Below are 22,657 nucleotides of genomic sequence, written 5' to 3' on the forward strand. Positions count from 1 at the left end.
GGGTCAATAGGGGATGTGGTCCACTACATTAGACCAGGGTCAATAGGGGATGTGGTCCACTACATTAGACCAGGGTCAATAGGGGATGTGGTCCACTACATTAGACCAGGGTCAATAGGGGATGTGGTCCACTACATTAGACCAGGGTCAATAGGGGATGTGGTCCACCACATAGTCATTGGACACACACTTATTGAATCAACGTTGTTTCCACATCATTTCATTGAAATTGAGTTGAACCAACGTGGACTAGATGTTGAATTGTTGTCTGTGCCCAGTGGGTAGGGAACAAGGTGTAGTTTGGGATGCACCCATCAAGAAGGCTGTCCAGGTGAACATCCTGAGGAGAGGACTTACCGTCCCCTATTCCCTATGTAGTTCACTACCTCACGGCCCATAGGGCTCTGCTTAAAAGTAGTGCACTATATAGGGAATAGTGGGGGCATTTTGAATGCACCCATCAAGCAGGCTGTCCTGGGGAATATCCCGAGGAGAGGACTGTAGTCTGTCTGTTGGTATGTCAGAGTTAATGGGACTAACTTCTCTCCTATCAGAGTTAATGGGACTAACTTCTGTCCTATCAGAGTTAATGGGACTAACTTCTGTTATATCAGAGTTAATGGGACTAACTTCTGTTCTATCAGAGATAATGGGACTAACTTCTGTCCTATCAGAGTTAATGGGACTAATTTCTGTCCTATCAGAGTTAATGGGACTAACTTCTGTTATATCAGAGTTAATGGGACTAACTTCTCTCCTATCAGAGTTAATGGGACTAACTTCTGTCCTATCAGAGTTAATGGGACTAACTTCTGTCATATCAGAGTTAATGGGACTAACTTCTGTCCTATCAGAGCTAATGGGACTAACTTCTGTTATATCAGAGTTAATGGGACTAACTTCTGTTCTATCAGAGTTAATGGGACTAACTTATGTCCTATCAGAGTTAATGGGACTAACTTCTGCTCTATCAGAGTTAATGGGACTATCTTCTGTCCTATCAGAGTTAATGGGACTAACTTCTGTCCTATCAGAGCTAATGGGACTAACTTCTGTCCTATCAGAGCTAATGGGACTAACTTCTGTCCTATCAGAGTTAATGTGACTAAATTCTGTCCTATCAGAGTTAATGGGACTAACTTCTGTCCTATCAGAGTTAATGTGACTAACTTCTGTTATATCAGAGTTAATGGGACTAACTTCTGTTATTTCAGAGTTAATGGGACTAACTTCTGTCCTGTCAGAGTTAATGGGACTAACTTCTCTCCTATCAGAGTTAATGGGACTAACTTCTCTCCTATCAGAGTTAATGGGACTAACTTCTCTCCTATCAGAGTTAATGGGGCTAACTTCTGTTATATCAGAGTTAATGGGACTAACTTCTGTTCTATCAGAGTTAATGGGACTAACTTCTGTCCTATCAGAGTTAATGGGACTAACTTCTTTCCTTTCAGAGTTAATGGGACTAACTTCTTTCCTATCAGAGTTAATGGGACTAACTTCTGCTCGATCAGAGTTAATGGGACTAACTTCTGCTCTATCAGAGTTAATGGGACTATCTTCTGTCCTATCAGAGTTAATGGGACTAACTTCTGTCCTATCAGAGCTAATGGGACTAACGTCTGTCCTATCAGAGCTAATGGGACTAACTTATGTCCTATCAGCGTTAATGTGACTAACTTCTGTCCTATAAGAGTTAATGGGACTAACTTCTGTCCTATCAGAGTTAATTTGACTAACTTCTGTTATATCAGAGTTAATGGGACAAACTTCTGTCCTATCAGAGTTAATGGGACTAACTTCTGTCCTGTCAGAGTTAATGGGACTAACTTCTGTCCTATCAGAGTTAATGTGACTAACTTCTGTTATTAACTCTGATAGGACAGAAGATAGTCCCATTAACTCTGATAGAGCAGAAGTTAGTCCCATTAACTTCTGTTCTATCAGAGTTAATGGGACTAACGTTTGTCCTATCAGAGTTAATGGGACTAACTTCTGTCCTATCAGAGTTAATGGGACTAACTTCTGTCCTGTCAGAGTTAATGGGACTAACTTCTGTCCTATCAGAGTTAATTGGACTAACTTCTGTCCTATCAGAGTTAATGGGACTAACTTCTGTCCTATCAGAGTCAATGGGACTAATTTCTGTCCTTTCAGAGTTAATGGGACTAACTTCTGTTATATCAGAGTTAATGGGACTAATTTCTGTCCTATCAGAGTTAATGGGACTAACTTCTGTCCTATCAGAGTTAATGGGACTAGGGAGATACAGACTAGAAAGATAGTGATAAAGAGATACAGACTAGAGAAATTGAGACTAGAGTGATAGAGACCTGAGAGATATAGAGATACAGGCCGAGGGATGCAGACTAGAGAGATAGCGAGATACAGACTAGAGAGATAGAGAGTTACAGACTGGAGAGATAGAGAGTAGAGAGATACAGACTAGAGAGATAGAGATAGAGAGATACAAACTATTTAGATACAGACTAGAGAGATACAGACTATTTAGATACAGACTATTTAGATACAGACTAGAGAGATACAGACTAGAGAGATACAGACTAGATGTTACTAACTTCTTCTCTATCAGAGTTAATGAGACTTCTGCTATTGAAACAGCCTGGCTAAATGTTTGCCTCCTGCTCATCAGAGGGAAGCGTAACCTGGTGCAGCAACTCATGACTATTCATGGTCTTCCCCAAGAGTCTGTTCTGTGTGCATACTGTAATTATCATCTATAGATTGTCCTGCTTATAATTCTACACACTACCTTTTGTTAACCTTTGATTAGATTGACTGGTTGGGTAATGTAGCGACCAGCATCAGAGCTTTTTTTTTTTTTTCAGCGGAGTTGAACGAGTGATGTCCTTACGGGTTCCTCTTTCCTTTCCTTTCCTTTCCTTTCCTTTCCTTTCCTTTCCTTTCCTTTCCTTCCTTTCCTTTCCTTTCCTTTCCTTTCCTTTCCTTTCCTTTCTTTCCTTCCCTCCCCTCCCCTCCCCTCCCCTTCCCTTCCCTTCCCTTTCCTTTCCCTTCCCTTCCCTTCCCTTCCCTTCCCTTCCCTTCCCTTCCCTTCCCTTCCCTTCCCTTCCTTCCCTTCCTTTCCTTTCCTTTCCTTTCCTTCCCTTCCCTTCCCTTCCCTTCCATTCCCTTCCCTTCCCTTCCCTTCCCTTCCTTTCCTTCCCTTCCCTTCCCTTCCCTTCCCTTCCTTTCCTTTCCTTTCCTTTCCTTTCCTTCCCTTCCTTTCCTTTCCTTTCCCTTCCTTCCTTTCCTTTCCTTCCTTTCATTTCCTTTCCTTTCCTTTCCTTTCCTTCCCTTCCCTTCCCTTCCTTCCCTTTCCTTTCCTTCCCCTCCTTTCCTTTCCTTTCCTTTCCTTTCCTTTCCTTCCCTTCCCTTCCCTTTCCTTCCCTTCCCTTCCCTTCCCTTTCCTTTCCTTTCCTTTTCTTTCCTTCCTTTCCCTTCCCTTCCCTTCCCTTCCATCCCTTCCCTTCCCTTCCCTTCCCTTCCTTTCCTTCCTTTCCCTTCCTTTCCTTTCCTTTCCTTCCCTTCCCTTCCCTTCACTTCCCTTCCCTTCCCTTCCCTTCCCTTCCCTTCCTTTCCTTTCCTTTCCTTCCCTTCCTTTCCTTTCCTTTCCTTCCTTTCATTTCCTTTCCTTTCCTTTCCTTTCCTTCCCTTCCCTTCCTTTCCTTTCCTTTCCTTCCCCTCCCCTCCTTTCCTTTCCTTTCCTTTCCTTCCCTTCCCTTCCCTTCCCTTCCCTTCCTTTCCTTCCCTTCCTTTCCTTTCCTTTCCCTTCCTTTCCTTTCCTTTCCTTCCCTTCCCTTGCTTTCCTTTCCTTTCCTTCCCTTCCTTTCCTTTCCCTTCCTTTCCTTCCCTTCCCTTCCCTTTCCTTTCACCACGTGGTTCTCTTGTTAGTACCCCACATTGACTTCCCCTCTTTCTTAATTCGTCTTTCCCTGGCTTCCTCTCACCTCACGACCCCCAGAACTGCATTGTGAGGAGAAGATCCATAGTCCCTCACCTCAGATATTTCTTCTCCAAGGTGTTTTGAGAAGGAATGCAAGGAGAGAGGACGTAATAAATCCAGGGAAAAGATGACTTTTGGAATGCAAGGAGAGAGGACGTAATAAATCCAGGGAAAAGATGACTTTTGGAAAGACCCTGTGTTGTTTTTTTTTCTTCTTCCCTTTACAGAGTATAATCTGGAGCCGTGTGAGGACCCCGGGACCCCCAGGTTTGGCTGGCACACGGGCATCAGCTTTGGCATCGGGGACTCGCTGGTTTTCTCCTGCAATACCGGCTATCGCCTAAAGGGGGCGAGGGAGATCTGGTGCCTGGGAGGCGGTCGCCGCATGTGGAGTGCCCCTCTGCCAAGGTGTGTGGGTACGTGGTCAGCTGATTTCATTTGCTTATTGGCTCTGGGTGGACTGTGCATAGGACAATGTATTAGACAGGTATCTACTGAGAGCGGAGAAGGCGGACAACAGGAGGGAAGATACTGTATTCTGTATACGGCTCTAGGTATACGGTCTCAGACAGGATCCTGCTTCAGTCTCTCTAGTCTCTAGGTATACGGTCTCAGACAGGGATCCTGCTTCAGTCTCTCTAGTCTCTAGGTATACGGTCTCAGACAGGATCCTGCTTCAGTCTCTCTAATCCTGTTTCAGTCTCTCTAGTCTCTAGGTACATGGTCTCCGACAGGGATCCTGCTTCAGTCTCTCTAGTCTATAGGTATACGGTCTCAGACAGGGATCCTGCTTCAGTCTCTCTAGTCTCTAGGTATACGGTCTCAGACAGGGATCCTGCTTCAGTCTCTCTAGTCTCTAGGTATACGGTCTCAGACAGGATCCTGCTTCAGTCTCTCTAATCCTGCTTCAGTCTCTCTAGTCTCTAGGTACATGGTCTCCGACAGGGATCCTGCTTCAGTCTCTCTAGTCTCTAGGTATACGGTCTCAGACAGGGTCCTCGATCCTGCTTCAGTCTCTCTAGTCTCTAGGTAGACGGTCTCAGACAGGGTCCTCGATCCTGCTTCAGTCTCTCTAGTCTCTAGGTATATGGTCTCAGACAGGGTCATAGATCCTGCTTCAGTCTCTCTAGTCTCTAGGTATACGATCTCAGACAGGGTCCTAGATCCTGCTTCAGTCTCTCTAGTCTCTAGGTATAAGGTCTCAGACAGGGTCCTCAATCCTGCTTCAGTCTCTCTAGTCTCTAGGTATATGGTCTCAGACAGGGTCCTAGATCCTGCTTCAGTCTCTCTAGTCTCTAGGTATACGGTCTCAGACAGGGTCCTCGATCCTGCTTCAGTCTCTCTAGTCTCTAGGTATACGATCTCAAACAGGGTTCTAGATCTTGCTTCAGTCTCTCTAGTCTCTAGGTATACGGTCTCCGACAGGGATCCTGCTTCAGTCTCTCTAGTCTCTAGGTATACGGTCTCAGACAGGGTCCTATATCTTGCTTCAGTCTCTCTAGTCTCTAGGTATACGGTCTCAGACAGGGATCCTGCTTCAGTCTCTCTAGTCTCTAGGTATACGGTCTCAGACAGGGATCCTGCTTCAGTCTCTCTAGTCTCTAGGTATACGGTCTCCGACAGGGATCCTGCTTCAGTCTCTCTAGTCTCTAGGTATACGGTCTCAGACAGGGATCCTGCTTCAGTCTCTCTAGTCTCTAGGTATACGGTCTCCGACAGGGATCCTGCTTCAGTCTCTCTAGTCTCTAGGTATACGGTCTCCGACAGGGATCCTGCTTCAGTCTCTAGGTATACGGTCTCAGACAGGGATCCTGCTTCAGTCTCTAGGTATACGGTCTCAGACAGGATCCTCCTTCAGTCTCTAGGTATACGGTCTCAGACAGGATCCTGCTTCAGTCTCTCTAGTCTCTAGGTATACGGTCTCCGACAGGGATCCTGCTTCAGTCTCTAGGTATACGGTCTCAGACAGGGATCCTGCTTCAGTCTCTAGGTATACGGTCTCAGACAGGATCCTGCTTCAGTCTCTAGGTATACGGTCTCAGACAGGGATCCTGCTTCAGTCTCTAGGTATATGGTCTCAGACAGGGTACTAGATCCTGCTTCAGTCTCGCTAGTCTCTAGGTATACGGTCTCAGATGGGGATCCTGCTTCAGTCTCTCTAGTCTCTAGGTATACGGTCTCAGACAGGGATCCTGCTTCAGTCTCTCTAGTCTCTAGGTATACGCTCTCAGACAGGGTCCTCAATCCTGCTTCAGTCTCTCTAGTCTCTAGGTATACGGTCTCAGACAGGGTCCTCGATCCTGCTTCAGTCTCTCTAGTCTCTAGGTATACGGTCTCAGACAGGGATCCTGCTTCAGTCTCTCTAGTCTCTAGGTATACGGTCTCAGACAGGGTCCTCGATCCCGCTTCAGTCTCTCTAGTCTCTAGGTATACGGTCTCAGACAGGGATCCTGCTTCAGTCTCTCTAGTCTCTAGGTATACGGTCTCAGACAGGATCCTGCTTCAGTCTCTCTAGTCTCTAGGTATACGGTCTCAGACATGGATCCTGCTTCAGTCTCTCTAGTCTCTAGGTATACGGTCTCAGACAGGATCCTAGATCCCACTTCAGTCTCTCTAGTCTCTAGGTATACGGTCTCAGACAGGGTCCTAGATCCCGCTTCAGTCTCTCTAGTCTCTAGGTATATGGTCTCAGACAGGGTCCTAGATCCTGCTTCAGTCTCTCTAGTCCTGCTTCAGTCTCTCTAGTCTCTAGGTATACAGTCTCAGACAGGGTCCTAGATCCTGCTTCAGTCTCTCTAGTCTATAGGTATATGGTCTCAGACAGGGTCCTAGATCCTGCTTCAGTCTCTCTAGTCTTTATCTCTCTAGTCTGTATATATCTAGTCTGTATCTCTCCATCTCTCTAGTCTGTTTCTCTCCATCTCTCTAGTCTGTATATATCTAGTCTGTATCTCTCCATCTCTCTAGTCTGTATATATCTAGTCTGTATCTCTCCATCTCTCTAGTCTGTATATATCTAGTCTGTATCTCTCCATCTCTCTAGTCTGTATATATCTAGTATGTATCTCTCCATCTTTCTAGTCTGTAACTTGAATGTCATAATGATATTGGGAATGAAAGCTGTAGTGATTTCAGAAGTGTACTCAGTCTGTTATCCAACGTGTGATGTTAGACTACTTTCTCACAGTACTGATGATGACGGCGAGGAAAGGAACAGACTTTGAAAACTACAGCGATTAGAAATAGGCTTTTTTCGTAAATGCATTTGAACTCTCGTCTTTTGCTCAGTGTAATGATATACTGAATATATCCGTCACAGGGAAACATTACAGACATTGGAAGAGAATTCTCTCGTTCGGGTCATTTTATTGCACTCTGTGTCTTTGTTCTCTAGCGGAGTGCGGCTCAACCGTTTCCAACAGCGAAGGAGTTCTGTTGTCGCCCAACTACCCACTGAACTACGACAACAGCCACGAGTGTGTCTACAGCATTCAGGTGGAGACGGGAAAGGGCATCAACGTCTCAGCAAGCACTTTCCAACTGGCACAAGGAGACATTCTCAAGGTAATAACACCCCCCTTTTTTCATTCTCTCTCTCTCTCTCTCTCTCTCTCTCTCTCTCTCTCTCTCTCTCTCTCTCTCTCTCTCTCTCTCTCTCTCTCTCTCTCTCTCTCTCTCGTTCCTTCTCCTCTTGCATTCTACCTCCCCCTTTTTTCATTGATATATATATAATATGTATAGTATATCAGAGGAAGATTCTGAGTGTGCCTTTTACATTCATTTCAAAACTGTTCCTGAGATCAGTTTGGATAATTAGCATAAAGACACTTCCATGTCTCTATTTTTGTATGAATAGATTACAGAATATCTACAGGTACATACTTCCAAATCAAATTGTATTTGTCACGTGCGTCGAATACAACAGGTGAAATGACATGTGTAAGTGAAAGAACAGAGTCAATGTGGAGGCTATATACAGGGTATTACGGTACAGAGTCAATGTGGAGGCTATATACAGAGTATTACGGTACAGAGTCAATGTGGAGGCTATATACAGGGTGTTACGGTACAGAGTCAATGTGGAGACTATATACAGGGTGTTACGGTACAGAGTCAATGTGGAGGCTATATACAGGGTGTTACGGTACAGAGTCAATGTGGAGACTATATACAGGGTGTTACGGTACAGAGTCAATGTGGAGGCTATATACAGGGTGTTACGGTACAGAGTCAATGTGGAGGCTATATACAGGGTATTACGGTACAGAGTCAATGTGGAGGCTATATACAGGGTATTACGGTACAGAGTCAATGTGGAGGCTATATACAGGGTATTACGGTACAGAGTCAACGTGGAGGCTATATACAGGGTATTACGGTACAGAGTCAATGTGGAGGCTATATACAGGGTATTACGGTACAGAGTCAATGTGGAGGCTATATACAGGGTATTACGATACAGAGTCAATGTGGAGGCTATATACAGGGTATTACGGTACAGAGTCAATGTGGAGGCTATATACAGGGTGTTACGATACAGAGTCAATGTGGAGGCTATATACAGGGGGTATCAGTACAGAGTCAATGTGGAGGCTATATACAGGGGGTACCGGTACAGAGTCAATGTGGAGGCTATATACAGGGTGGTACTGGTACAGAGTCAATGTGGAGGCTATATACAGGGTATTACGGTACAGAGTCAATATGGAGGCTATATACAGGGTATTACGGTACAGAGTCAACGTGGAGGCTATATACAGGGTATTACGGTACAGAGTCAATGTGGAGGCTATATACAGGGTGTTACGGTACAGAGTCAATGTGGAGACTATATACAGGGGGTACCGTTACAGAGTCAATGTGGAGGCTATATACAGGGGGTACCGGTACAGAGTCAATGTGGAGGCTATATACAGGGTATTACGGTACAGAGTCAATGTGGAGGCTATATACAGGGGGTACCGGTACAGAGTCAATGTAGAGGCTATATACAGGGTATTACGGTACAGAGTCAATGTGGAGGCTATATACAGGGGGTACCGGTACAGAGTCAATGTGGAGGCTATATACAGGGTATTACGGTACGGAGTCAATGTAGAGGCTATATACAGGGTGTTACGGTACAGAGTCAATGTGGAGGCTATATACAGGGTGTTATGGTACAGAGTCAATGTGGAGGCTATATACAGGGTGTTACGGTACAGAGTCAATGTGGAGGCTATATACAGGGTATTACGGTACAGAGTCAATGTGGAGGCTATATACAGGGGATACCGGTACAGAGTCAATGTGGAGGCTATATACAGGGGATACTGGAGCAGAGTCAATGTGGAGGCTATATACAGGGTGTTACGGTACAGAGTCAATGTGGAGGCTATATACAGGGTATTACGGTACAGAGTCAATGTGGAGGCTACATACAGGGGGTACCAGTACAGAGTCAATGTGGAGGCTATATACAGGGGGTACCAGTACAGAGTCAATGTGGAGGCTATATACAGGGGGTACCGGTACAGAGTCAATGTGGAGGCTATATACAGGGGGGTACCGGTACAGAGTCAATGTGGAGGCTATATACAGGGGGTACCAGTACAGAGTCAATGTGGAGGCTACATACAGGGGTACCGGTACAGAGTCAATGTGGAGGCTATATACAGGGGGTACTGGTACAGAGTCAATGTGGAGGCTATATACAGGGGAGTACCGGTACAGAGTCAATGTGGAGGCTATATACAGGGGGTACCGGTACAGAGTCAATGTGGAGGCTATATAAAGGGGGTACCGGTACAGAGTCAATGTGGAGGCTATATACAGGGTGTTACGGTACGGAGTCAACATGGAGGCTATATACAGGGTGTTACGGTACGGAGTCAATGTGGAGGCTATATACAGGGGGTACCGTAAAAGAGGGTTCTGGGTAGCAGCAGCGTAAAAGAGGATTCTGGGTAGCAGCAGAGTAAAAGAGGGTTCTGGGTAGCCCTTTGATGAGCTGTTCCGGAGTCTTATGGCTTGGGGGTAGAAGCTGTTAAGAAGCTTTCAGCTGCTCCCCTCTCTGGGTATTCAACCACTCTGTATCAATAGATCACAGAATATCTACGTAGATTGATGGATGGTGAGTGAATGGATGGATGGAGGGATGGAGGGATGGACGGATGGACGGATGGACGGATGGACGGATGGATGGAGGGATGGATGGATGGAGGGATGGATGGATGGACGGATGGATGCATAGAGGGATGGATGGATGGATGGATGGATGGATGGATGGATGGATGGATGGATGGAGGGATGGATGGAGGGATGGATGGATGGACAGATGGACGGATGGAGGGATGGATGGAGGGATGGATCGATGGATCGATGGATCGATGGATGGATGGGTGGATGGGTACATGAATGAATGGATGGATGGATGAGTGTATGGTTGAAAGGATGGATGGACAGGATGAATGGGTGGATGGGTAAATGTGTGGATGGACGAATGGGTGGATGCATGAATGGGTGGATGGATGAATGGGTACCTGAATGAATGGATGGATGGATGAGTGGATGAACAGATGGATGGATGGATGCATACATGGATGGATGAATGAATGAATTAATGGGTTGATGATTGGATGGATGGATGGATGGAGGAATGAATGACTGAATGGATGAATGAATGACTGAATGGATGAATGAATGGATGAATGAATGAATGAATGAATGGATGAATGGATGAATTAATGAATGAGTGAGTGAGTGGCTGGGTGAGTGGGTGGGTGGGTGAGTGAGTGGGTGAGTGGGTGAGTGGGTGAGTGGGTGAGTGAGTGGGTGAGTGGATTTGACGTTAACCCCCTGTTGTCTCCTCTCTGCAGGTCTATGATGGAGGGGACAGTGCTGCTGCTGTTCTGGGTACCTACACCGGCTCCACCATGTTAGGCCTGGTCCTCACCTCCACCTCCAATCACCTGTGGCTGGAGTTCTACTCAGACCAGGAGCACACAGCAGGGGGCTTCAGACTCAGCTACTCCAGTGAGGAACACACACACACGCACGCACGCACACACACACACACACACACACACACACACACACACACACACACACACACACACACACACACCTTCATCTTCCTCTGACTGTGTGTTCAAACAGTGACTTATTTGACTGACAAATATTCCCTTTATAGTGTCTGAAATGGCACCCTATCCCCTATATGGTGCTCTATGCAGGCTCTGGTTAAACAAAGTGCACTATTTAGGGAATCCAATGGCATTTCAGGACGCAACCTAACTTTTTATTTTTCTCGATAATGATATTCATCCACACAGCGTGGGGGCTTCCAGAGGAGAACAACATGCTTTCTCTGCAATTACTTTGACTGGGTAACTTGTAGTGTTACCTGCCTTGTTAAAAGTTTGGAAATATCTGAGCAAATGAGTGTTTTGCAAGTTGTAAGCAGCCTTGTTGTAAGAATAGGGTTGAAACCATACTCACCAGGTCCTCCCCCCCAACCATCCTGCCATTTGTAATATAACAAACCTGTTCCTAAGACGGAGTGAATTCAGTATGAGTGATTTGTTGTCCAGGAAGCGGGAACAGGCCAGGGTTGGGAGGGTCAGCTTAAATCTCGTTCAGAACATGAAATCTGATGTTTTCACGGTCGTTAGAGAGGGAAGCGTATAGGTAATTTTCTAAATGTAGGCAGTAACTGTTGTGATTTATCCTGGCCATGACACTTGTAATACTGTAATAACATCTAGCATGGTGCTGTGTCTCTGCTAGGAGGCAGTAACATAAATCATAATTACGTCCAAAATGGCACCCTATTCCCGATATAGTGCACTATGTTTGACCTGAGCCCAACAAAAGTAGTGCACTACATAGGGAATAGGGTTCGAATTGGGACGAACAGAGACATGCTCTCTGGGTTGATGTGCTCTCTGCTGCTGCCGCATAGCACGGCACTTTACAGTTACAACCTGACTGACTGGAGGAGACTTGACATGACCACAGTCCTTTACAGATACAACCTGACTGACTGGAGGAGACTTGACATGACCACAGTCCTTTACAGTTACAACCTGACTGACTGGAGGAGACTAGACATGACCACAGTCCTTTACAGTTACAACCTGACTGACTGGAGGAGACTTGACATGACCACAGTCCTTTACAGTTACAACCTGACTGACTGGAGGAGACTAGACATGACCACAGTCCTTTACAGATACAACCTGACTGGAGGAGACTAGACATGACCACAGTCCTTTACAGATACAACCTGACTGACTGGAGGAGACTAGACATGACCACAGTCCTTTACAGTTACAACCTGACTGACTGGAGGAGTCTAGACATGACCACAGTCCTTTACAGTTACAACCTGACTGACTGGAGGAGACTTGACATGACCACAGTCCATTACAGATACAACCTGACTGACTGGAGGAGACTAGACATGACCACAGTCCTTTACAGATACAACCTGACTGACTGGAGGAGACTAGACATGACCACAGTCCTATACAGATACAACCTGACTGACTGGAGGAGACTAGACATGACCACAGTCCTTTACAGATACAACCTGACTGACTGGAGGAGACTAGACATGACCACAGTCCTTTACAGATACAACCTGACTGACTGGAGGAGACTTGACATGACCACAGTCCTTTACAGATACAACCTGACTGATTGGAGGAGACTTGACATGACCACAGTCCTTTACAGATACAACCTGACTGACTGGAGGAGACTAGACATGACCGCAGTCCTTTACAGTTACAACCTGACTGACTGGAGGAGACTTGACATGACCACAGTCCTTTACAGATACAACCTGACTGACTGGAGGAGACTAGACATGACCACAGTCCTTTACAGTTACAACCTGACTGACTGGAGGAGACTAGACATGACCACAGTCCTTTACAGATACAACCTGACTGACTGGAGGAGACTTGACATGACCACAGTCCTTTACAGATACAACCTGACTGATTGGAGGAGACTTGACATGACCACAGTCCTTTACAGATACAACCTGACTGACTGGAGGAGACTAGACATGACCACAGTCCTTTACAGATACAACCTGACTGACTGGAGGAGACTTGACATGACCAAAACATTACCTGAAAGAGATCTACCTGGATCCAAAAAGGGTTCTTTAAATGGTTCTCCTATGAGGACATCTGGACAGCCTAAGCGTGTGTGTACTATATTTTTGTTGGCTATTTGATAGCTAATACATTCAACAATAAATATTAATACAACAACTAATATGCAACAATTACAAGTTAATTAGTGATCAGAACCAAAAGTGGGAGGACAATAAACATATGCTACATTGCCTCCACTAATCTGGTAGTGGTAGTGGGGTGCTAGATATCCAGTCTCCAATATGGCTCTAATCTGATAGTGTTAGATATCAGGTCTCCATTATGGATCTAATCTGATAGTAGTAGATGTCTAGTCTCCTTTATGGATCTAATCTCATAGTGGTAGATATCTAGTCTCCATTTTGTCTCTAATCTGATAGTGGTAGATGTCTAGTCTCCATTATGGCTCTAAAATGATAGTGGTAGATGTCTAGTCTCCAATATGGCTCTAATATGATAGTGATAGATGTCTAGTCTCCACTATGGCTCTAATATGATAGTGGTAGATGTCTAGTCTCCTTTATGGTTCTAATCTGATAGTGGTAGTGGGGTGGTAGATGTCTAGTCAGTCTCCTTTATGTCTCTAATCTGATAGTGGTAGTGGGGTGGTAGATGTCTAGTCTCCATTATGGCTCTAATCTGATAGTGGTAGTGGGTGGTAGATGTCTTGTCTCCATTATGGCTCTAATCTGATAGTGGTAGTGGGGTGGTAGATGTCTTGTCTCCATTATGGCTCTAATCTGATAGTGGTAGTGGGGTGGTAGATGTCGAGTCTCCATTATGGCTCTAATCTGATAGTGGTAGTGGGGTGGTAGATGTCTAGTCTCCATTATGGCTCTAATCTGATAGTGGTAGTGGGGTGGTAGATGTCTTGTCTCCATTATGGCTCTAATCTGATAGTGGTAGTGGGGTGTTAGATGTCTTGTCTCCATTATGGCTCTAATCTGATAGTGGTAGTGGGGTGGTAGATGTCGAGTCTCCATTATGGCTCTAATCTGATAGTGGTAGTGGGGTGGTAGATGTCTAGTCTCCATTATGGCTCTAATCTGATAGTGGTAGATGTCTAGTCTGTTAATACCTCATCCATAACACATAGGGTTAAATACCTCATCCCTGACACATAGTGTTAAGACCTCATCCATAACACATAGAGTTAAGACCTCATCCCTAACACATAGTGTTAAGACCTCATCCCTAACCCATAGGGTTAAGACCTCATCCCTAACACATAGGGTTAAGATGTTCATCCCTTCATCCCACTGTTAAGAGGAGCCGTAGCCTATAGCACTTCTCCATCCTGCTACCAGAGTCACGGTCACTTGAGCAGTTAATTAGCTAGATGTAATTGTTGTCTCTGTCCAGAAAGGATATTTTTTCCTGCTTAGTCATTTAATGGGACTTTAAGTCCGTCGTACTCATTATGTTCTGAAGCGGGACATTATTCCCACGCTTTATTAATCAATAAGGCCCGCGTCCCAAATGGCACCCTATTCCCTATATATATATATAGTGCACTACATTTAACCAGAGCATCGGGTGCTACATAGGACATAGTTAATGTCTTTACCACAGGAGGTTGGTGGCACCTTAATTGGGGAGGACGGGCTCGTGCTATTGGCTGTTAAATGAGTGAAATGGTAGCAAACATGTTTTCAATGTGTTTTTAATGCTGTTTCCAATTCACGTCGTTCCAGCCATTATTATGAGCTGTCCTCCCCTCAGCAGCCTCCTCTGGTCTTTACAATGCAGAGGAATGAGATTCTGTCACTGTGTGACACTATGGCTGGTTCCCAGAAACACTTACTAGTTGAAATGCCGACACATTGTATGTCCTTGTGTGTGTATGTGCTCTAGTGTGTGAATGTGTGGTCTCCAGGTGTCTCCATAATGTGTGTTGTCTCTAGGATGGTCTCCATAATGTGTGTGGTCTCTAGGAAGGTCTCCATAATGTATGTGGTCTCTAGGATATTCTCCAAAATGTGTGTGGTCTCTAGGATGGTCTCCATAATGTGTGTGGTCGCTAGGATGGTCCCCATAATGTGTGTTGTCTCGAGGATGGTCTCTATAAGGTGTGTTGTCTCTAGGATGGTCTCCATAATGTGTGTTGTCTCGAGGATGGTCTCCATAATGTGTGTGGTCTCTACGACGGGCTCTATAATGTGTGTTGTCCCTAGGAAGGTCTCCATGATGTGTGTTGTCTCTAGGACAGTCTCCAAAACGTGTGTTGTCTCTAGGAAGGTATCCATAATGTGTGTTGTCTCTAGGATGGTCTCTATAATGTGCGTGGTCTCTAGGATGGTCTCCATAATGTGTTTTGTCTTTAGGACAGTCTCCATAATGATACAACCAGTTTTTCCCTCTTTGTCTTCTCCTCTACACTATAATGTGTTTTGTCTCCAGGACAGTCTCCTTAATGTGTTTTGTCTCTAGGACAGTCTCCATAATGTGTTTTGTCTCTAGGACTGTCTCCATAATGATACAACCTGTTTTCCCCTCTTTGTCTTCTCCTCCACTCTATAATGTGTGTGGTCTCTTGGACAGTCTCTATTATGTGTGTAGTCTCTAGGAAGGTCTCCACAATGTATGTTGTCTCTAGGACAGTTTCTATAATGTGTTTTGTCTCTAGGACAGTCTCCATAATGATACAACCTGTTTTCCCCTCTTTGTCTTCTCCTCCACTCTATAATATGTGTGGTCTCTTGGACAGTCTCTATAATGTGTGTAGTCTCTAGGAAGGTCTCCACAATGTATGTTGTCTCTAGGACAGTTTCTATAATGTGTTTTGTCTCTAGGACAGTCTCCATAATGATACAACCTGTTTTTTCCCTCTTTGTCTTCTCCTCTACTCTATAACTCTCTGGCAGGTTTTGATCTGTCTCACTGCGAGGATCCCGGGGTGCCTCAGTTTGGGTTCAAAGTCAGCGACCAGGGGCACTTCGCTGGCAGTGCCATCACGTACGGCTGTGACCAAGGTTATTCCCTGCACGGAAGTGGCATACTCAAGTGCATGACCCGAGAGAGAAGAGCGTGGGACAACCACCTCCCCTCATGCATAGGTAATCCTTCCTTGTCCCCCTCTTTCTTTCAATCTCTCTTCTCTCTCCATCTCTCTCTCTTTCTATCCATCTCCCTCCCTTCCTGTCTCTCTCGCTCTCGTTATTTCTCTCTCACCTCTTTCTTTCTCTTTCTCTCTCTCCATCTCTCTCTCTCGTTTTATCCATCTCTCTCTCTCGTTCTATCCCATCTCCCTCCCTCCCCTACCTCTCTCTCTCTCTCTCTGCCTCTCTTTCTTTCTCTTTCTCTCTCTCTCTCTGTCTCTCTGTCTTTCTCACACTCTCTCTCTCTCTGTCTCTCTCTCTCTCTCTCTGTCTCTCTCTCTCTCTCTCTGTCTCTGTCTTTCTCACGCTCTCTCTGTCTCTCTGTCTTTCTCACGCTCTCTCTCTCTCTCTGTCTCTCTTTCTTTCTCTTTCTCTCTGTCTCTCTGTCTTTCTCTCTCTCTCTCTCTCTCTCTCTGTCTCTCTGTCTTTCTCACGCTCTCTCTCTCTCCCTCCCTGCATCCTTTCTCTGGCAGCCCATATTAGTATACAGTCCAATCAGACAGTCAACATTGCTGAGCTCAGTGTTAATCTCAGGGATTTAGTCCTACATGATTTGCACTTAATTGGACTGTTGGAAAAACGTTCCGCTTTTCATTTAGTTGGAGAAGACAAATAGCTCTCATGTTTTGTTCAGAATAATTGATCCTTGAGAATGGGGGTGATGCCAGCTGATTCTTTATGTTAAGTGGTCTTGATGCCAGCTGATTCTTTATGTTAAGTGGTCTTGATGCCAGCTGATTCTTTATGTTAAGTGGTCTTGATGCCAGCTGGTTCTTTAGGTTAAGTGGTCTTGATGCCAGATGATTCTTTATGTTAAGTGGTCTTGATGCCAGTTGGTTCTTTATGTTAAGTGGTCTTGATGCCAGTTGGTTCTTTATGTTAAGTGGTCTTGATGCCAGTTGGTTCTTTATGTTAAGTGGTCTTGATGCCAGTTGGTTCTTTATGTTAAGTGGTCTTGATGCCAGTTGGTTCTTTATGTTAAGTGGTCTTGATGCCAGTTGGTTGTTTATGTTAAGTGGTCTTGATGCCAGCTGGTTCTTTATGTTAAGTGGTCTTGATGCCAGTTGGTTCTTTATGGTAAGTGGTCTTGATGCCAGTTGGTTCTTTATGTTAAGTGGTCTTGATGCCAGTTGATTCTTTATGTTAAGTGGTATTGATGCCAGTTGGTTCTTTATGTTAAGTGGTCTTGATGCCAGTTGGTTCTTTATGTTATGTGGTCTTGATGCCAGTTGGTTCTTTATGTTAAGTAGCCTTGATGCCAGTTGGTTCTTTATGTTAAGTGGTCTTGATGCCAGTTGGTTGTTTATGTTAAGTGGTCTTGATGCCAGTTGGTTTTTAACGTTAAGTGAGAGCATTGTGCTGTATTGTATTGCAGTGATTTCAAATAATTAACTCATTTTATTATTTATTTCATTTTGAGTGATTGGAAACATTTAAATGTCTCTTTTTTTTAGTAGCTCATGGACTAATGCACGTCTATCCAAATCATCCATTTTTTTAAAAGATTTTTTGTCCGTTTTCCATCCTTCCCGTCTGTGATCAGTGTCAGATGTTTAGATTCCTGCGTTAGGTTCAGTCCATTGTGAAGACGAGGAGGACAATCCACTGAAGTTATTCACTGCAATTAGCTTGAGTCTAGCAGGTGCAGAGACGCTGTGTATCAGCGGCGTATTGTGCTGATAGATTCTGGTAAAAGATGGACATAAACATTGGGCAGGTGTGTAGCTACAGAGTGGCTTCATAAATGCCTCCGGAGCCTTGAGTCTAGCAGGTGTAGAGAAGCTGTGTATCAGCGGCGTATTGTGCTGATAGATTCTGGTAAAAGATGGACATAAACATTGGGCAGGTGTGTAGCTACAGAGTGGCTTCATAAATGCCTCCGGAGCCTTGAGTCTAGCAGGTGTAGAGACGCTGTGTATCAGCGGCGGATTGTGCTGATAGATTCTGGTAAAAGATGGACATAAACATTCGGCAGGTGTGTAGCTACAGAGTGGCTTCATAAATGCCTCCGGAGCCTTGAGTCTAGCAGGTGTAGAGACGCTGTGTATCAGCGGCGTATTGTGCTGATAGATTCTGGTAAAAGATGGACATAAACATTGGGCAGGTGTGTAGCTACAGAGTGGCTTCATAAATGCCTCCGGAGCCTTGAGTCTAGCAGGTGTAGAGACGCTGTGTATCAGCGGCGTATTGTGCTGATAGATTCTGGTAAAAGATGGACATAAACATTGGGCAGGTGTGTAGCTACAGAGTGGCTTCATAAATGCCTCCGGAGCCTTGAGTCTAGCAGGTGTAGAGACGCTGTGTATCAGCGGCGTATTGTGCTGATAGATTCTGGTAAAAGATGGACATAAACATTCGGCAGGTGTGTAGCTACAGAGTGGCTTCATAAATGCCTCCGGAGCCTTGGCTTCTCTATTTAGCATGGATTTATTCAGGAATATCTCCTGTGAGCTGCTACTGTATTCTTTTGTATGCAGTGTTTTGGTTGTTAAACAGTGGCTGGCCCTAAAGAGCTGGAGTTAACACTTTACTGATAGGAAGTCTGTTATCCAGCTTGAATAACAAATCCTTTTCAACGGGGACAGAGAGTTTAGTGTATGTAAAACAGAGAGAGAGAGAGACACTGAGAGAGAGAGAGACACAGAGAGAGAGAGAGAGACCTAAAGAGCAGGAGCTAACACAGTTTTAACAGGAAGTCTTTTATCCATCTTGAATAGCAAATCATTTTCAACAGGTACAGAGAGTTTATTGTATGTAAAACAGAGAGCGATAGAAACACGAGAGAGGGACTGCTAATTATCAACATCCAGAAAAGAGCCGTTAAATTATACAACCACCTAAAAGGAAGAGATTCCCAAACCTTCCATAACAAAGCCATCACCTACAGAGAGATGAACCTGGAGAAGAGGACTAAGCAAGCTGGTCCTGGGGCTCTGTTCACAAACACAAACAGACCCAACAAACAAAAAGATCATTACTTGACAAATTGTAAAGAATTTACAAAAAAAACAGAGCAAACTGGAATGCTATTTGGCCCTAAACAGAGAGTAGAGTACCTGACCACCGTGACTGACCCCAAAATTAAGGAAAGCTTTGACTATGTACAGACTCAGTGAGCATAGCCTTGCTATTGAGAAAGGCCACCGGAGGCAGACCTGGCTCTCAAGAGAAGACAGGCTATGTGCCCACTACCCACAAACTGATTTGATAAACTCCCATATCTACTGGGTGAAATACCACAGTGTGACATCACAGCAGCAAGATTTGTGACCTGTTGCCACAAGAAAAGGTCAACCAGTGAAGAACAAACACCATTGTAAATACAACCCATATTCATGTTTATTTATGTTCCCTTTTGTACTTTAACTATTTGCACATCATTACAACACTGTACATAGAAATGTCTTTATTCTTTCGGAACATTTGTGAGTGTAATGTTTTACTGTACATTTTTTATTGATTATTTCACTTCTGTTTATTATCTATTTCACTTGCTTTGGCAATGTAAACATATGTTTCCTATGCCAATAAAGCCCCTTAAATTGAAATTGAGAGAGAGAGAGAGAGAAACACGAGAGAGAGAGAAACATGAGAGACAAATGAGAGAGAAAGAGAGAGAGACAGAGAGAGAGAGAGAGAGAGAGAGAGAGAGAGAGAGAGAGAGAGAGAGAGAGAGAGAGAGAGAGAGAGAGAGAGAGAGAGAGAGAGAGAGAGAGAGAGAGACAGTTGATGAAATGCTTGCTTTCTGCTTTGATACCTGTTATGGTTCTGCTGTTAGATCAGATAGATAGTTAGTTAGATCAGATAGATAGTTTGATCTGTTGTTAGATTAGATAGATAGATAGTTAGTTCAGTTGTTAGATCAGATAGATAGTTTGATCTGTTGTTAGATTAGATAGATAGATAGTTAGATCTGTTGTTAGATCAGATAGATAGATAGTTAGATCTGTTGTCAGATCAGACAGATAGATAGTTAGATCTGTTGTTAGATCAGATAGATAGATAGTTAGATCTGTTGTTAGATCAGATAGATAGATAGTTAGATCTGTTGTTAGATCAGATAGATAGATAGTTAGATCTGTTGTTAGATCAGATAGATAGATAGTTAGATCATGTAATTTATACTAATGAAGTGTGGATAGTTTGTTAGCGATACTGATGGCTGAGGATAACCAGGACAATAGCTGAGAAATTCAAAATGTGCAGTGTTGAGTCTCTCTCCCACAGACCAGGACCAGACACATATATTTTCTGGACAGTCTTTTAAAGGTAATTCATGGGGCCATTAAGAGGCATAATTTAGGCATTTCTAAGTACTTTAGGTACTCTGTCTACCGCACACCATTCCATTACCAGGTACAAGGAGAAAGGGGCTTTACTCTAGGATTTACTAACCGCTAGTCATTTGTATTCAGATCTCTATTCTGTTTTTTTGTGTATTCTCCGTGTTGAATAACTGGGAATTGTCTGATTTGACAAGTCTGGCAGTTGGGTGTGCATGTATTTCTTTAATACATTTTCCCTCCAGGGAACTGTTCTGTTGTTTAGATGTTGGATGTTGACAAGGTCGGATGACCTGTTAGTGACCTGTTTTTTTTGGTGTGTGTGTTTCTGTGTGTGTGTGTGTTTCTGTGTGTGTGTGTGTTTCTGTGTGTGTGTGTTTCTGTGTGTGTGTTTCTGTGTGTGTGTGTTTCTGTGTGTGTGTGTGCCTCCAGCGGAGTGTGGCGGTAGGTTCAAAGGTGAGCCTACAGGCCGCATCCTGTCTCCTGGATATCCCTTTCCTTACGACAACAACCTGCGCTGTACCTGGACCATCACTGTCAACTCTGGCAACATCGTCAGGTAGCTACTTCAAATATAGAATTGGAATCGGATATTAACTTTTTTACCACAAAATGAATAGGCAAAATGGGGTACCCTTGTCTGGTACCAAAATGCTGTTGTTTCAGATAACATCTTGTCAAATATTTACTTACTTTTATCATTAAATGATTATTAATAATGCACAGTTTGGTAATTGGCTTTTGGCGGTATGTACGCATCAGAGTTTCCCTTAGCTGGTAATTGGCTTTGGAGGTATGTACGCATCAGAGTTTCCTTAGCTGGTAATTGCCTGCTTTTGACCGGTAAGAAAATATGAGCCAATAAATAAAATTGTTGCCAAATTGAGTGGAAGAAAAAACAATCCCATTGCAAAACAATGCTTTTTATTCATTGTTGGAAATATCAGTCGATGGAAATACATTTGACCGCCATGTTTATCGGTCTATAGGTTAATTTGCTACATTTTGTATAATTAAATCGGGTCGTGTATATATTTTTTCCGTTAGTCATCATGTATCTTATTTATCACATGAGCACAGCATACAGAGCCTGTTTTGAGCTGAATATCACTTGTCAGACTTCTCCAGGTCCTGCAGCTCCTCTGCTCGTTGCTCCTGGTAATATCCCACCGTAGAAACACTCAGACAGTTATTTTATAAAGACTTCTCCAGGTCCTGCAGCTCCTCTGCTCGTTGCTCCTGGTAATATCCCACCGTAGAAACACTCAGACAGTTATTTTATAAAGACTTCTCCAGGTCCTGCAGCTCCTCTGCTCGTTGCTCCTGGTAATATCCCACCGTAGAAACACTCAGACAGTTATTTTATAAAGACTTCTCCAGGTCCTGCAGCTCCTCTGCTCGTTACTCCTGGTAATATCCCACCGTAGAAACACTCAGACAGTTATTTTATAAAGACTTCTCCAGGTCCTGCAGCTCCCCAGCTCGTTGCTCCTGGTAATATCCCACCGTAGAAACACTCAGACAGTTATTTTATAAAGACTTCCTCATATGCCGTTGAAACCAACATTTCTTTCCTGTTCTATTGGTTTTTATATACATTTTCAATTGTCCAGAAAGTCAAAGGCACAATCCTTCAGTCATATTAGCAACCCGTCTTAGTTGATGCATCTTTAGATTCCCCGCCTCTTTCTAAGTTTCTAACTGAGATCTCTGTCACATTTGAAACCGTTCGCATCAAGGTGCACCGTTTAGAATGGTGTTTTCCCCACGAATTGCATTTTGGGAAAATGTTTGAAAGTGATGTTTTATTGGGCAGCTTTCATGACAGGAAGTTACACGTTCTATGAAGATGAATTACCATAATCTAAATATGATTTCTGTCATTCTGAGCACCGTGTGGTGGACACCCTAATGGGTTACGCAAACCGAATGGCTATGGGGGTCAGATAATTTACTAAAAATGGGCGTTAAATTAAAATATTCCTAGTCATCTTGTCCGGCGGCACATTTTGCATAACGAAAATCCTGGTACTCATCTACCTTTTTTTTTTACCATGAAATTAAAATGAAGAGAAAAAAAATGGGGCATCCTTCTCTGGTATCTCACATATTAATGCGTTACAAAACATAGCCTTCTGCGTTTCCAGATATTGTTCATGCTTT

The 22,657-nt window shown here is 44.0% G+C and overlaps 1 protein-coding gene across 2 annotated transcripts in view; it reads left to right on the forward strand.

Moving 5' to 3' along the window:
* The window catches only part of LOC110512917 (CUB and sushi domain-containing protein 3), a 522,509-nt gene that overhangs the window by 205,637 nt on the left and 294,215 nt on the right, over positions 1 to 22,657 (forward strand). For both annotated transcript variants that reach the window (XM_090215889.1, XM_090215891.1), the window contains exons 22-26: positions 4,192 to 4,380; positions 7,359 to 7,528; positions 10,822 to 10,978; positions 15,978 to 16,169; positions 20,927 to 21,053. In XM_090215889.1, coding sequence (XP_090072015.1) covers positions 4,192 to 4,380; positions 7,359 to 7,528; positions 10,822 to 10,978; positions 15,978 to 16,169; positions 20,927 to 21,053 — 835 coding nt within the window. The remainder of the gene's footprint in view (positions 1 to 4,191; positions 4,381 to 7,358; positions 7,529 to 10,821; positions 10,979 to 15,977; positions 16,170 to 20,926; positions 21,054 to 22,657) is intronic.

Source organism: Oncorhynchus mykiss, chromosome 2 (genome assembly GCF_057628025.1).
Source record: "Oncorhynchus mykiss isolate SJ-2025 chromosome 2, ASM5762802v1, whole genome shotgun sequence".
Taxonomy (NCBI): Eukaryota; Metazoa; Chordata; class Actinopteri; order Salmoniformes; family Salmonidae; genus Oncorhynchus; species Oncorhynchus mykiss.